The sequence below is a fragment of the Hibiscus syriacus genome, unplaced genomic scaffold (genome assembly GCF_006381635.1).
Source record: "Hibiscus syriacus cultivar Baekdansim isolate YM2019G1 unplaced genomic scaffold, ASM638163v2 tig00110633_pilon, whole genome shotgun sequence".
In the NCBI taxonomy this organism is placed as follows: Eukaryota; Viridiplantae; Streptophyta; class Magnoliopsida; order Malvales; family Malvaceae; genus Hibiscus; species Hibiscus syriacus.
Genome location: NW_024062806.1, coordinates 1,898,545 through 1,912,550, shown reverse-complemented (window position 1 = coordinate 1,912,550; position 14,006 = coordinate 1,898,545). Strand labels below are relative to the sequence as shown.

Here is a 14,006-nt window from a genome sequence, read left to right as displayed (position 1 = left end):
CTGCAGATTCAAGATTATGATGATGCGCCAGATTCGGAAGATCAAGATGGGAGCAGAAAACAAAGGGACCAGCATGATGTAGTTGGATTATCAACTGAGAAGATGTCTTGTGAAATGGCTAGTAATTCCATTGCTGCAAGCAGCCAGGAGGTACCAGTTATAACCCTTAAATGCTTTCCATATAATTAAGTTGTCAGCCCTTCCATTCTTCCTTTAAGCTTGTACTTCAGATTTACATCCTCTTTTACTTGTTTCAGGATGGGCTTAATGATCTTCATGATTTGGAGAGTTCACTTGCTTCATTTCCTAATAAGCCACTTCAAGCACTCAAGTATGGCATTTTTATGCTTGCATGACCATGTTAACATTTCATTATTATAACATACTTAGGAGGATATCGTTATTCACATTTGTCACATTCAAAGGACTTGTGAGCCGTAATTGTCTCAAATAGAAAGCAGTATCCTGTCACAAGTATCATTTGATTTTAAAGTTATCTGCTTTTTTGCCATATCCTTTTCATGTATTTTAAGAACATATTTTTTATCTATTGGACTAAACTATTTTTTTTCTAAAAACAGAAGGTTGGCAGTGTAATTGTTTTTTGGTAATTAGTTTTTTTCCCTTTGATTTTGCCACTTTTTAATTGATGCAGAGGCTTTTTTGACATTGGTAAAAGTGAGGGTGTGAATGGTCCAAATTGGGAAGGTGTGCCATTGGAAAGTGATACAATGTCATCAGGACCCACGGATCAATATGCTGGAAAACACGAGGGTGAGTATTCTGGGTAAAGTGGCTCTTTTACACGTCAGGTCGTTCCAGAGCTTAAAAAGTACTTGAGCGGTTCACTAATACCTGATAGTGCCTTTTCTTCTAACAAAGTTACTGGAGATGAGGACAGGTAAGTTTTCTTCTTAAGTGAAGTTACACCAAACCCAAAACTGTTATCACCAAACATACATTGCTTGAAATGACTTTTTCTGAAATATAGAAATATCATTTTCCCATTATCATGCACTAGATATGATGAGTTTCTGGATTCTGTTGATTGCAAGTCGAGAGGAATCCTAGATTATGATGATGTACACTGGGACTTCTTGTCTTGGTTTTTGTTCCTACCATTCTGTAGTTAAATGGAACATTTGTTTGCCATCATTGCCTTTCACTTTACTAGAAAAGCTTTGTATGTCAATTAATATTAAATTGGATTTATCAACTTTGTTTTGCAGGGACTTCCCACAGCCTATTTTTCCATCTGAACGCAACTACAGTGGTCCATTGTACCGCCAGAGGAGAGAAACAAATAACACTTCATCTGGTATTTCCTGGTTTTATTATCTTTCATTTCTTCTTAGAAGTTCTGCTACTACTTATTTGTATGCTAGTGAACTCTGTTTGTTATCTTTACCTCTTGCCTCTCAGAGGATGCTTCAGAAGGAGCAGTTGTTCATTGGGGACGATTTAAGATGACTTCAGCAGATCTCAGTCCCAAGGTACGTCTGCTATGTATTGAAACTTTTACTTTGTATAAAGAAACTTTGCAGCGTATTGGGTTCAATCTTCTGCTATTATTATGCAATAAGCCACCAACATGCAACTCTGTACTGATAAAGAGCCTTTACTTGAAATATATGGCACGGTTAGTAACTGACACATATATCGAGAGTCTATATCTCTACCTGTCTGTAATAATTTACCGCGTTATCTGTTTTGATAACTATCTACATAGCTGACCATTTATTAGGCATCATGTAACATACTGCATCAACAAAATGACATGCACCTAATGCTATCAACTGTTACTAAATAAATCAAACTTCCGCTGAAGACTATGACTATATTCTAAATGATTCCACTGCAGATGTTAGTTTCATATCTTTTTTTGTTTCTTTATGTATGGTTGACTTGTGTCTCTTGTCCTCGTGGATACATGTAATCTTCTTAAACTCTGTTTTTCATGCAAGGCTTCAATGCTTTTGGTTAAGTTCATCCGGTAATATATGGATTGTTACCTTTGAAAATTTGGTGGCTTATACCTTTGAACAATAAGGATGGAACATAGCAATTAATCATTTAGGCAATGGCTTTTTAACCATTGCCATTATTTTCTGTCATTCAGGGACCTACTAACTACATGTTTAACCCGGCCACTGGAGGTTCAACCAACCCAACATCTCTACAAAGCATCTTGCAACAGAACACCATGCAAAGGGTACGCTTGTTTTCTTACCTTTCACCTCATGTTATAGTGGGTGCCTGTCTTAAAAACAAGTTTTTTTATCGATGATTGTTGACAGGAAGAAATAATTAGACTGATAAAGTATTTGGAGCAAAATTCTGGTAGTGCCTCTACACATTTTTTTTTTGGGTGCTTGGGGGGGGGGGTTTTGCTTCATTGTGGCAGAAATAACGATGTTAAATTCTCTCTTATACAGGTAAGCTCGGGGATTTGACAGAGGTAGGCATCAATGACCTTTTGCAGGTAATTAGTCAACCCTAACTTCTCAGTAGCCATATGACCTTTCTTAATGTAATGTTCCATGGTGCCAATTAACCTGTTAGTTATGCTTTCTTATCACATGCATTCCGACTTATGCCAGTGCCTGATTTTTCTCATGCAGAGATTTATTCTCTCATACAGGCAACCTTTTTTTTTTTAGAAAAAAGATTTTTTTTTTAGAAAAAAGAGGTCTCAGCCTGGGGAAAGGGGAAGACACTGTGGATTCTGGGATTTGAATCCCAACCCTGCTAAATATCCCCACTTAAGTGTGATTAGAACGAACCAACTGGGCTATGCTTGCGTTCTTATATAGGCATATATTTGTTAAATATTTTATTTTCCTAAGGAATGATGATGTTGTAATTGTATCTTCCAGATACCGTCTTCTTCTGCAAGGGAAAGAGAGCTGCAATCTCAGGTGCTTCAGCTACACCAGAGGCATGTGTAGACACCCGTTTTGTCCGGGATATAATAATAATTATTATAATAATATTATATTATTGTTAATAATATTAATATTATTTATGTTTTATCATTTTGCAGACCAAACTACAAAGCAGGCCCAAACCGGACCCCATTACATCAAACCAAATTATGACTCGGATCCAGAATTGAATCGTTTAGATGCTGCCACCATCAATGCCTTTCACGTGAAACCTGCAGCAAATTTGACACTAGCTCAAGCTAAGTCACTGCTGCCAATCGTGCCACCATCGAAGCCTACTGCACAAATAATCCACATGCCAAAGTCAAAAATAGATTCCACCTACCCAAACCTAAACCCATCAAAATTTCACCAAATGAAGAAAATCAAGATGCAATGATAAAGGAATTTGGTGAAGAAAAAGGAAATAAAGGAGGACTCGGTGACCATTCGAAAGGGGGGACGAACAACAAAGGGGGGCTCTCGCACAGAAAAAAACAGAGGAGAGCATTCGGGAATTCACAGAAAAAAAAAACAATAATAGAGGGAGAGCAGGAAAAAACAATAGGAGAAAGGGAGGGTTCTGATTTTTTTCGAAGGCAAAAGTTTTTTTTTCTCTTTCGGAGAGATTGAAGCTGGAAATCAATGTAAAAGAAAAAGTATAATCATCCCATTAAAACAGAGATAAGCAATCGAAAGAGGGAATTTTCCTAGCATCCATATATCATTCGTCCAAGGTTTTTTTTATTTATTTCTTATTTACACTAATATTTTCTTTATTTTTTTTAATCACTTTCGAAGTAATATACTTAGCCTTTTTAAAATGCATTTCTTTCTAACATTCTTCGTTCCTAGCATAGAAAGAATTAGATATAGTGTAAAGGAGGGGTCGTTTACCTTCATGGCCAGTCCTCTCATCGCGAAAGTAATCGAGCCATCAGGGTTAAGGAAGATCGATTTCCCTTAGTCGTTATTTGTGTTTTGCATGTGGGTTTCAAACCTTCGTTTTGAGTCTTAGATCTTCAGCGTGAGGGGGTCTTGAGGGTCTCGGTTAGGAATAACAAAGAGAAGGGTTTAATGAATATCAAGGGTAGTATAATTTACCTTGTTGACACAGTAAGGGGTTGGAGCGAAGAGTGACCACAGAGGGTTGTCGTGGTCGGCGTTAGCTTTGTTGGCTTTTGAAATCTCGGCCATTAGTAGAAGCCATGAATCTCAGTTCATAAGAAACCTTTCATATATCACGTTTTCATGAGGTCGAATAGGATATCTAGTGTTCTATCAGTACGATAAATCATAATAGGTACACTAATCAAATGATAGTTCAGTAAAATCCATAAACCATACTATAGTTGAGCTTTTAAACTCGTATTTAAAACCATCTTGCAAAGAGTTACCTAAGGGAATCTTAGGGCCTGAGAGCTACCCAAGAAAGTTCGGGCTACGGGGCCTATTTAAGAACATATCTTAGGCCGCGGGGCCTACTTGAGAATGATCTCAGGGAGTAGAGCCTACCTAAGAGTCACATAGGTCCATAAAAATTTTCCAGCTTGATCAGGTTCATCGAGTAGAAGCCATGAATCTCAGTTCATAAGAAACCTTTCATACTATCACGTTTTCATGAGGTCGATAGGATATCTATTGTGTTCTATCAGTACGATAAAATCATAATAGGTACACTAATCAAATGATAGTTCAGTAAAATCCATAAACCATACTATAGTTGAGCTTTTAAACTCGTATTTTAAAACCATCTTGCAAAGAGTTACCTAAGGGAATCTTAGGGCCTGAGAGCCCCAAGAAAGTTCGGGCTACGGGGCCTATTTAAGAACATATCTTAGGCCGCGGGGCCTACTTGAGAATGATCTCAGGGAGTAGAGCCTACCTAAGAGTCACATAGGTCCATAAAAATTTTCCAGCTTGATCAGAGCTTGTACTTTGTAATATGTATATCCAAGATATAATTATATCGTGATGCAAATCTAAAACCATCACCATTAAGTCGGTGCATCCATAAAACAGTAACCAATCTAATCAAACATTTAAGATTGATACTTTAGAATTCCACTAAGTTTCCATGTGCATCCGGAAAACGTTCAGGAACCTTTGTACATAATAATTATAAATTCAGATTTACTACGAGTGATCCCATTACCCAAACAATCAGGGGTATTCATGAATATACTTTGAATTCATACGATTTCAGCCCAATTGAACCAAATGAGGTATTCAAAATCTTTTCATTATGCGTTACTTGCGTTTTCAAACATGATCGAAGTGATTTTAGATGAAAATATAGAATTGAATATTCAAGTCATTTACAATCTATGACTATCGATCGTATTATCAAACAACTCGAGTTACACAACTCCCAAACTGATGCATGTCAATAAGTCAATTCATTATCCTTCTAGTGTATTCACTCTTTAATACCATAATGCAGATCCATAGATCATCCCCATAATCATCGCTGAATAGATCTTCCAACGGTCTTTATTTCATTTCCACGTTTCAACGATATCAGAAATACAGACGTACTTTCATGGTTCATAACCCATAGGATAATTCATCATGTAAGTTCAACAGTGTTTCCAAACTCATCCAATCACCTATTTAATCCTCAGTCATGAGGTTACTTAGTTCGTTTAGTAAGCAAGTCTATCCCAGTTACTTTAGTTTCAAGAATAACTACTACTTTTTATGTTTATGTTTTTGGTATATCTTCACAGTGTAGTTTTTGGTATATCTAACTTGGTATGTTTATTGTTTTTGTAGAAATTTTTTTCGGCTCAATTGACCTTGAGAAATAAAGTCAGCCTGCCACTACAATTGCAAAGAAGCTTCACCTGCTCAAAGACAATTGTTTGAGGAAACCTGCTTCGGGCCATGGCTGAGAGTACAGCATCCGGTGGAGATGCTAATTTGACCCATTTGTGGCTTCAACCATGACATCAAATCTACCCGACAGTATACAACGTGGTGAGGAAGAGATATGGTTTCATTTTCCACCAGCGTATACTTGTTTTTGGGCGGAAGGAGTTCTGCTTAATCACTGGTCTACGATTCGGACACGATGATGTAGGCCGGTACACTCGTCATATCGCCCGCCCATCATGGTTATCCCGGTTTTTCCGGATGAGTCAATGGAGAAGCCGAACCTACATGTCGACGACCTGAAGAAATTGTTTAATAAGAAAGCTGGTTTCACTCGATGGATGACGTCGATGTTGTCCGATTATGCCTTCTACTACTTGTGTATGCCGCTTTTTAGGCAGAGAGGCCAGACAACCTATTCATCGGGAGCTAATAATATTGGTAGAGGACCTGAATGCTGGAATCTGTTTCCGTGGGGTTCGTATATATAAAGCTACCTGGACTAAGTTGTCGTCTGCCTTTGATGACCGCAAAAGTTTGCGGGGCGATGGGTCCAAATACACTTTGTCAGGCTTTGTTTGGCCTTTAAGGTAAGAATTCTATATAAGTTTCTAAAATTATAATTAATTATTTAACAATTACTAATTTTGTTATTATATTGTTTGTAGATTTGGATATTCGAGGCTTTCCCAGCATGCGTACATATGCAATAAAAACGTCAAATGATATTCCCAGGGCTATTTCCTGAAGAGGAAAACTCTGTTGGATTGGGAAGACTTAATACCATATGCCACAATAATAATGTAATTAACACAACTTTCATATAATTAAACAAGTTATTAATAGTAGACGTTTAACTTGTTTGAGTTTTTATATTTTAGGAGGCTAACATTCCATTACAAAGACTGACACCCACGGAGGAAGAGCTTGCCACTGATTGGTGGCAAGCTAGTCAGAATTTTTTGATGGCACGGATGATGAGCAGCATCCACTTCCTCCATTCGAGAGCTATCACCTCACCTAGAGCCATCACCCGATCGACCCGACTATACACCTCTAGAACGAGAGCCATCACCTATCCCGTCACATCGCCTCTTTCTCCACCATCACCTCATGATAGGCGACCGGCAAAGATGCCACGACTCCTATCTCCCTGTTCTCCACCTCTCAACGGGATGAGTCAAGGGAGTACGTGTGAGGTCATGCCTTGCGTGAGGAGATCGTACTCTACGCGATAACGATGGTGCATGGCGTGTGGAGGTGTCAACTTTACGTGGTGAGGTTGCCGCTCTACGTGAGATGATAGTATCGTTGCAGAATGAGTTCATACTCTACGCACGAGGTAAGTTTTAAGATTTTCCATATTTAACTTAATGATAAATTTACTCGTAATTTCACTAGATTAGCCATTTCACTAGATTGCTTAGTAAATTTATTCGGTTGCTGCCAATTCTGCTAAACTGTGTATTCTTTAACACTGTGAAATAGTATTTGTCTTTGTTTTGTCTTTTGGTTGAAAGTAAATTTGTTCGTTGCTGCCAATTCTGCTAAACTGTGTATTCTTTAACACTGTGAAATAGTATTTGTCTTTGTTTTGTCTTTTGGTTGAAAGTAAATTTGTCGGTTGCTGCCAATTCTGCTAAACTGTGTATTCTATAACACTGTGAAATAGTATTTGTCTTTGTTTTGTCTTTTGGTTGAAAGTAAATTTGTCGGTTGCTGCCAATTCTGCTAACTGTGTATTCTATAACACTGTGAAATATTTGTCTTTGTTTTGTCTTTTGGTTGAAAGTAAATTTGTTCCGTTGCTGCCAATTCTGCTAAACTGTGTATTCTTTAACACCCTTTGAAATAGTATTTGTCTTTGTTTATCTTTTGGTTGAAAGTAAATTTATCCATTCAAGTTTCAATTTGCAGAAGAAGAAATAGTTTACTTTCGCAACACGAAACTTAAAATCGCAACGCGAAACCAAAATCGCAACGCGAAACCAAAATCGCAACGACAGATCGCAACGCGAAACCAAAATCGCATTGCGATTTTCATTTCGCGTTGCGATTCTTTCGTTGCGATTTTCATTTCGCATTGCGATTCTGTCGTTGCGATTTTCATTTCGCGTTTGCGATTTTGGTTTCGCGTTGCGATTTTAAGTTTCGTGTTGCGAAAGTAAACTATTTCTTCTTCTGCAAATTGAAACTTGAATGGATAAATTTACTTTCAACCAAAAGACAAAACAAAGACAAATACTAACTTCAGGGTATTAGTTTGAAACATATTTTTCTTTGTTATCTGATGCATTTTGTGAACTATGATAGAATAATGACTTGGGTGAATACAATGCAAGTTTGAAACATATTTGTCTTTGTTTTCACTGTTTAAATATCATGTCTGTTTATTTACTGATTTTTGTATTTAATTATTTAGTGGCCCGATAGAGTGGATGCTTTACGTCGGGTTATGCTTGCACGACGGAGTTCACGCATCAGACAGCGTGCACGTGCTATTAAGTCTCCGTACACCCCAATAGTGCGAAGACACCGCAAGAAGAAGCCCGACTCGCCTGTCATCCCTCAAGAGTCCACTCCTATCGTTGAAGAGGCCCCCCTATCATTCCTCGAGAGTCCCCTCCCACCGTTCAAGAGGCCACTGTCATCATTGAAGAGGTCCCTCCCACCATTCAAGAGCCCGATTCACATGGCGTCATATGTAGGCTTCTTGAGAAACCCTCTGACGTGCCGGACATGATGGATTCAAGTTGGCTCTTGTATGAGTTACCGGCCAGTACCATACCGGTATCTGAAGAGGAGAGGGAACAACTACCGGACACAATTCTGGATAACACCCTTGGGCTAAGACCGCTGTTGATTTTATCTACATGAGCGGAGCCAGGGGTGTTTCACTGACATATGCAAGCTCACCGATGATATCTATTTGTTGCTTGATCGGTCTTGGTGGGGCGTATTATTAGGGGTCGAAGACAATGGCTATTTCGATGGGGGGTAAGTCTTATATTTTTCTTATATTTCAATTTGATTAATTTTTTTTTTAAATTTATGTAAGTCACTAATATATGTCTTTTTTTGTAAAACAGCATATCGATGCGTGGTGACACGTCTAATAATAAGAAAACTTAAAAAATAAAAATATACGATATACAATTATGCCGACGTCTTTTCACGCCGTTCACTTGAAGAATGCACGAAATGAATCATTTGATTTGGGCAATGGACAAGCTAAACTTTATCCTGCATGGTGGAGGTCGATAAGGTTAGTATTTATTTTAGATTGAGTTAAAGGTTTTATAAAATAAGTGCGCAAATGAATGAATTATTACTTATGATTGCAGGTGTTTATCCCTGTTTGGAACGTAAACATTGGATTCTCGTCGAGCTTCAGCTCCCATCCCTTAAGACAATAGTGTATGACAGCATGATAAATTACATATCATTGGCTGATTTAAGAGATGTTATTAAGGGATGGAGCTCTCATTTGGCTAAATTCTTGGATGCGATCAATATTGGACTCGTTCTGGAAACAGAAGCCAAAGAAGCTCAATATTACAGTTATTAGAGACGAGACCGCGCCACAACAACGAGCGGAGCCAGAGGAGATTGTGTCCTCTCGTATGCTTGGCGTTGGAGCATTTGACGACGGGAAGCATCAAGTATCTACCTCCCACCGATAGAGATAGCTGCAGTAGGCTTGTGGTTTCGGCATTATATGGCTAAATCGATATATACGAGACGCTGCCTACCTGCATCCGCGTTATAAAAATGTCCATAAACAATTGGTAAGTTTATATACTTTTGGTTTGAAAATGTTTGGTTAAGTACCTAGAATTCATAATTTGCTGTTTGTAGGTTTTAGATGTGTAGAAAGTGTTGTTTGAGCAAATGTTTGGTTTCTGCAGGTTAATCTCAGAAGTGAACTGCGTGAAAATGATGTATGGCTGCAAAAGTTGATTCAATAGTTTAATTGATTGTTTTTTTGATTGTTTAATTGATTTGTAAAAGTTGATTCAATAGTAGATGATCGGAAATAGAATTATTGCTTATTTTTTGATTGTTTAATTGATTTGTAAAAGATGATTTGTAAAAGTTGATTTGTGTAATTGATGCGAATATAATTCTTATTTGTGCTTGTTTAATTGATTGAAATGTAATGGTTGATTTTGTTGATTTCAATCTGCATTATGTTGAAGGCAAAATTGACTATCGCAATGCGAAATGAAATCGCAATGCGAAATGAAAATCGCAACGAGAGAATCGCAATGCGAAATGAAATCGCAATGCGGAAATGAAAATCGCAATGGGAGAATCGCAATGCGATTTTAATTTCGCATTGCGATTCTCTCGTTGCGATTTTCATTTCGCATTGCGATTTTCATTTCGCATTGCGATATCGTTGCGATTTTCATTCGCATTGCGATTTTCATTTCGCATTGCGATTCTCTCGTTGCGATTTTCATTTCCGCATTGCGAAATGTAATGGTTGATTTTGTTGATTTCAATCTGCATTATGTTGAAGGCAAAATTGACTATCGCAATGCGAAATGAAAATCGCAATGCGAAATGAAAATCGCAACGAGAGAATCGCAATGCGAAATGAAAATCGCAATGCGGAAATGAAAATCGCAACGAGAGAATCGCAATGCGAAATGAAAATCGCAATGCGGAAATGAAAATCGCAACGAGAGAATCGCAATGCGATTTTCATTCGCATTGCGATTCTCTCGTTGCGATTGTAATTTCCGTGTTGCGATAGTCAAATGCATGCCTAATAGTGATAACAACTGAATAACAAGAGTTGGTTAAGTCAAAATGGTTGGCCTGAGTCATAATTCAACTGAAATGTTAAAAGTTCACACATAAATCCACATAATACAACGTTTGCATTTAAAAATCACCTAATTAACAGTCCCAAAAGGTGAAGCCAATTGTGATTGGGATTTTGAAGATGGTTGCCTTTTTGCTTGACACCATATGAGCTTTGGATTTTGATGAGGATCCATATTTGGTAGAGGAAAAGATGATTTTGATGGCACTGGTGATCCACATGTCAACCTTGTATGACCACTTTCCTTGCACCGACTACATGTCGATCTCTTCTTCTCTTCACCCTTAGACGTATACGATCGTTACTTTTTGGTCGGCCAGGTAGCCTTCTGTCCATGGCTGGTGGCAAAACTGTTTGTAAGTCATGGTATGTCCCACTCAGAAGGATGTGGAATAGGGTAGACAATCTCGGCATAAGTCTGTCGATAAACTTCTGTAGTGTAGCAATCCATAGCGTATGCGCTTGAATCATCTTGGTTTAAATGAAGAGCAACTTTTATAACATGGCCACACGGATAACCAGATGTTTGCCATTTCATACAACTACACGTCTTTGCATTTAGATCGACTAGCCCATTTAAGTTATTATCCAGTACTTGAAACAAAGTGTTTGAACATGGTTCAACTCTCCATGACGTTGACTTCACAACACGTTTCGTTATCTTTTTTCAGTCCATGGTGTAACACGATGTTCCAATGTTCCTGTAAATTTAAATAAACAATACTTGTAAAATATAAATATGATAAGTTACGAATTCAAAGAAATATACCTGCATGGTTTTCTTTTCGTAGTACCACTGTTGAATAGAGGCTCGAAAAAAACTCCATTAACATAGTAATGGGTAATTTCCGGGAATGACGACTTAGAGCGTTGATTGATTCTGCACTATTAGACGTCATGAAACCATATCTTGCTCCAAGTTGATGTACTCTTGACCATCTTTCAAACCCGACATCTTCTAGTGTTTGAGCACACTGAGGCAAAACACGTCTTAAACAATTTATAGCTTATTGAAATCCACTTCCCGATAAGCTTTTACAGCCTTCCAGTATGTCCATTTGTGCTTTTTTATACCAGCAGACCTTGATTTTAGATTTCTATACAATGAACACCACAAAGTCCATGAAAAGCATCTGGGAAACACCTTCTAACAGCGTTGTCAATTGAGTTTGCCCTATCGGATATGATTGTCAGATTGCTAATAGGACCTATGCAATCCCTAAGATGCCCCATAAACCATGTCCATGAATCAGAGGTTTCAGATTTGCCAACCCCGTAAGCTATTGGCAATATCCCATTGTTAGCATCCATGGCTACTGCTAATAAGTTTACTCCAAGGTATCGACCTTTCAAATGTGCTCCGTCAACTATAATAACTGGGCGCATGCAAGTAATAAACGAACGAATCTACAAATAATACACACAAGAAATATAATCATTTAAATGTGAAATGCATGTAACTAACAAAAATGAGTCAACAAAATTATATTGATTTACTAACCGTAGCACCAATGGCGATAAACAGCAACTCAAAGCGTCCATCTCTATCTGTTTTGATATGAGTTACCGACCCAGGATTTTTCAGCTTTAAATTGTGACAATAAGCTGGCAGTTGGGCAAACGATGCTTCTGGCGACCCCCTCAACAATTCCAAGGCATAACATTTGGCTCTCCAAGCTTGAGAATATGATATACTAATCTTGAACCGAGCATTCATGTCAGTCATAATTTCATGTCCCCGATATACCCTGCCATTCAAAAACATTAACTCAGCCAAAAACCACCCAACACCTTTTTGTTTGCCTGTCTATGGTGAGGAAAAACTTGGGTTCTTGAACATGTATGTTTATCAATAAAAGTCCTAACTTGAAACATTTTGCAATCTTTTATTCTCTTTGCAATCATACGCCACGTACAGTTTTTTGTCAATCATACACCTTGTTTCGAAACGATCTTTGCTTGATTTGTTAACTTTTAGTTGATAGCCATCTTCCATACATTTCGTATACAAAGCTATCTTCAGTCTTCCTTTGTATCAAAACAATCATCTTTCTTGACACGAATAACTTTTGTGTAACAATCACTGCTTTCTTTGCCAACTCTTCTTCCGGTAACTGAAGTAATTCTGGCATATTCCAGTTATACTCCCGTGGCATTTTCTTTTCTTCGGGGACTTTTTTCTTCTTCTTTTTCTTCTTCAGGATTATATGAATTACAGAAGGATGTTCAACATGTTCATTCACAGTCGTAACTTCCTCCTCATTATCATCAACAACATCTTCCTCGCAACGGGTGTTTCATCATCAAAATTCGGTATTGACCAATATTAAAATCATTACACACATGGTCTGTTTCTTCTTCTGAAACATCATCAAAATCCGTGTATTGACCATATCAAAGTCCGGATATTGACCAAGACCAAATTTCGAATACTGACTAGTACTCACAATTTTTTCTGTTGGCTCATCATCGTCTAACTGGTCAATACGAAAACGGAATTTGGTGCTGAAAGTTGATTGGGATTTGGATTAGAGAAAGGTTGTGGGTTTTGAGAAAACTTAGTTGATTACTACCCGCTACTGACCCAACAATACTACTTCTAGGTTCAACAACATACAATGTAACATCATCTTGTGAAACACTAATGTAAGCAATGAATCGTTCAACATCTTCATTGTCGGTTAACAAATAAACTTTACCATTTCTCTGATAAGATAGCCTAAATCCACTTAGGGGCTCTAAATTCAATTTATTTGAAACACGTAGCATTAGAGTTTCATAAGTTAACTTTTGTAAAGACAATTTTAGTTGAAGATTCATGGGTAAAGGCATATATTGTAAAACACCATGAACATTATCCCATGACCCTCCAAAACACAAATCTATCCAAACATGATCAACATTAGATGATTTCATGGTTGTAAATTAATTTACTAAACAGACGAGCTGCGAAACTAAAACCTGTTGCCGGATTGGGAAGGATGTCGTTGGATATAGGAACGGATGTCGCCGGAGAGAGTGATAGATGGAGATGGAATGAGTTGCGATTAGGGATTTAGTTTATGATTTCAGTGTTATATACCCAAAATTTCAGTGTTGTGATTTACAGATTCTCGTTGCGATTTACGGATTCTCGTTGCGATTTACGGATTATCGTTGCGATTTACAGATTCTCGTTGCGATTTACGGATTATCGTTGCGATTTACGGATACGCGTTGCGATATACGGATACGCATTGCGATTTACGGATACGCGTTGCGATATACGGATACACGTTGCGATTTATGTGTTCGCGTTGCGATTTTCATATTCGCGTTGCGATTTTGGAAAATCGCAATGCGAATCCGTATATCGCATTGCGATTTTCAAGAAT

General features: G+C 37.8%; 1 protein-coding gene across 1 annotated transcript in view; it reads left to right on the top strand.

The window, feature by feature from the left end:
• Positions 1-14,006, top strand: part of LOC120136526 (serine/threonine-protein kinase BLUS1-like) — a 34,516-nt gene that overhangs the window by 7,857 nt on the left and 12,653 nt on the right. The window contains exons 11-20 of the mRNA XM_039152532.1: positions 7-150; positions 258-331; positions 656-774; positions 883-901; positions 1,230-1,318; positions 1,423-1,493; positions 2,120-2,212; positions 2,298-2,340; positions 2,436-2,482; positions 2,877-2,938. Coding sequence (XP_039008463.1) covers positions 7-150; positions 258-331; positions 656-774; positions 883-901; positions 1,230-1,318; positions 1,423-1,493; positions 2,120-2,212; positions 2,298-2,340; positions 2,436-2,482; positions 2,877-2,938 — 761 coding nt within the window. The remainder of the gene's footprint in view (positions 1-6; positions 151-257; positions 332-655; positions 775-882; positions 902-1,229; positions 1,319-1,422; positions 1,494-2,119; positions 2,213-2,297; positions 2,341-2,435; positions 2,483-2,876; positions 2,939-14,006) is intronic.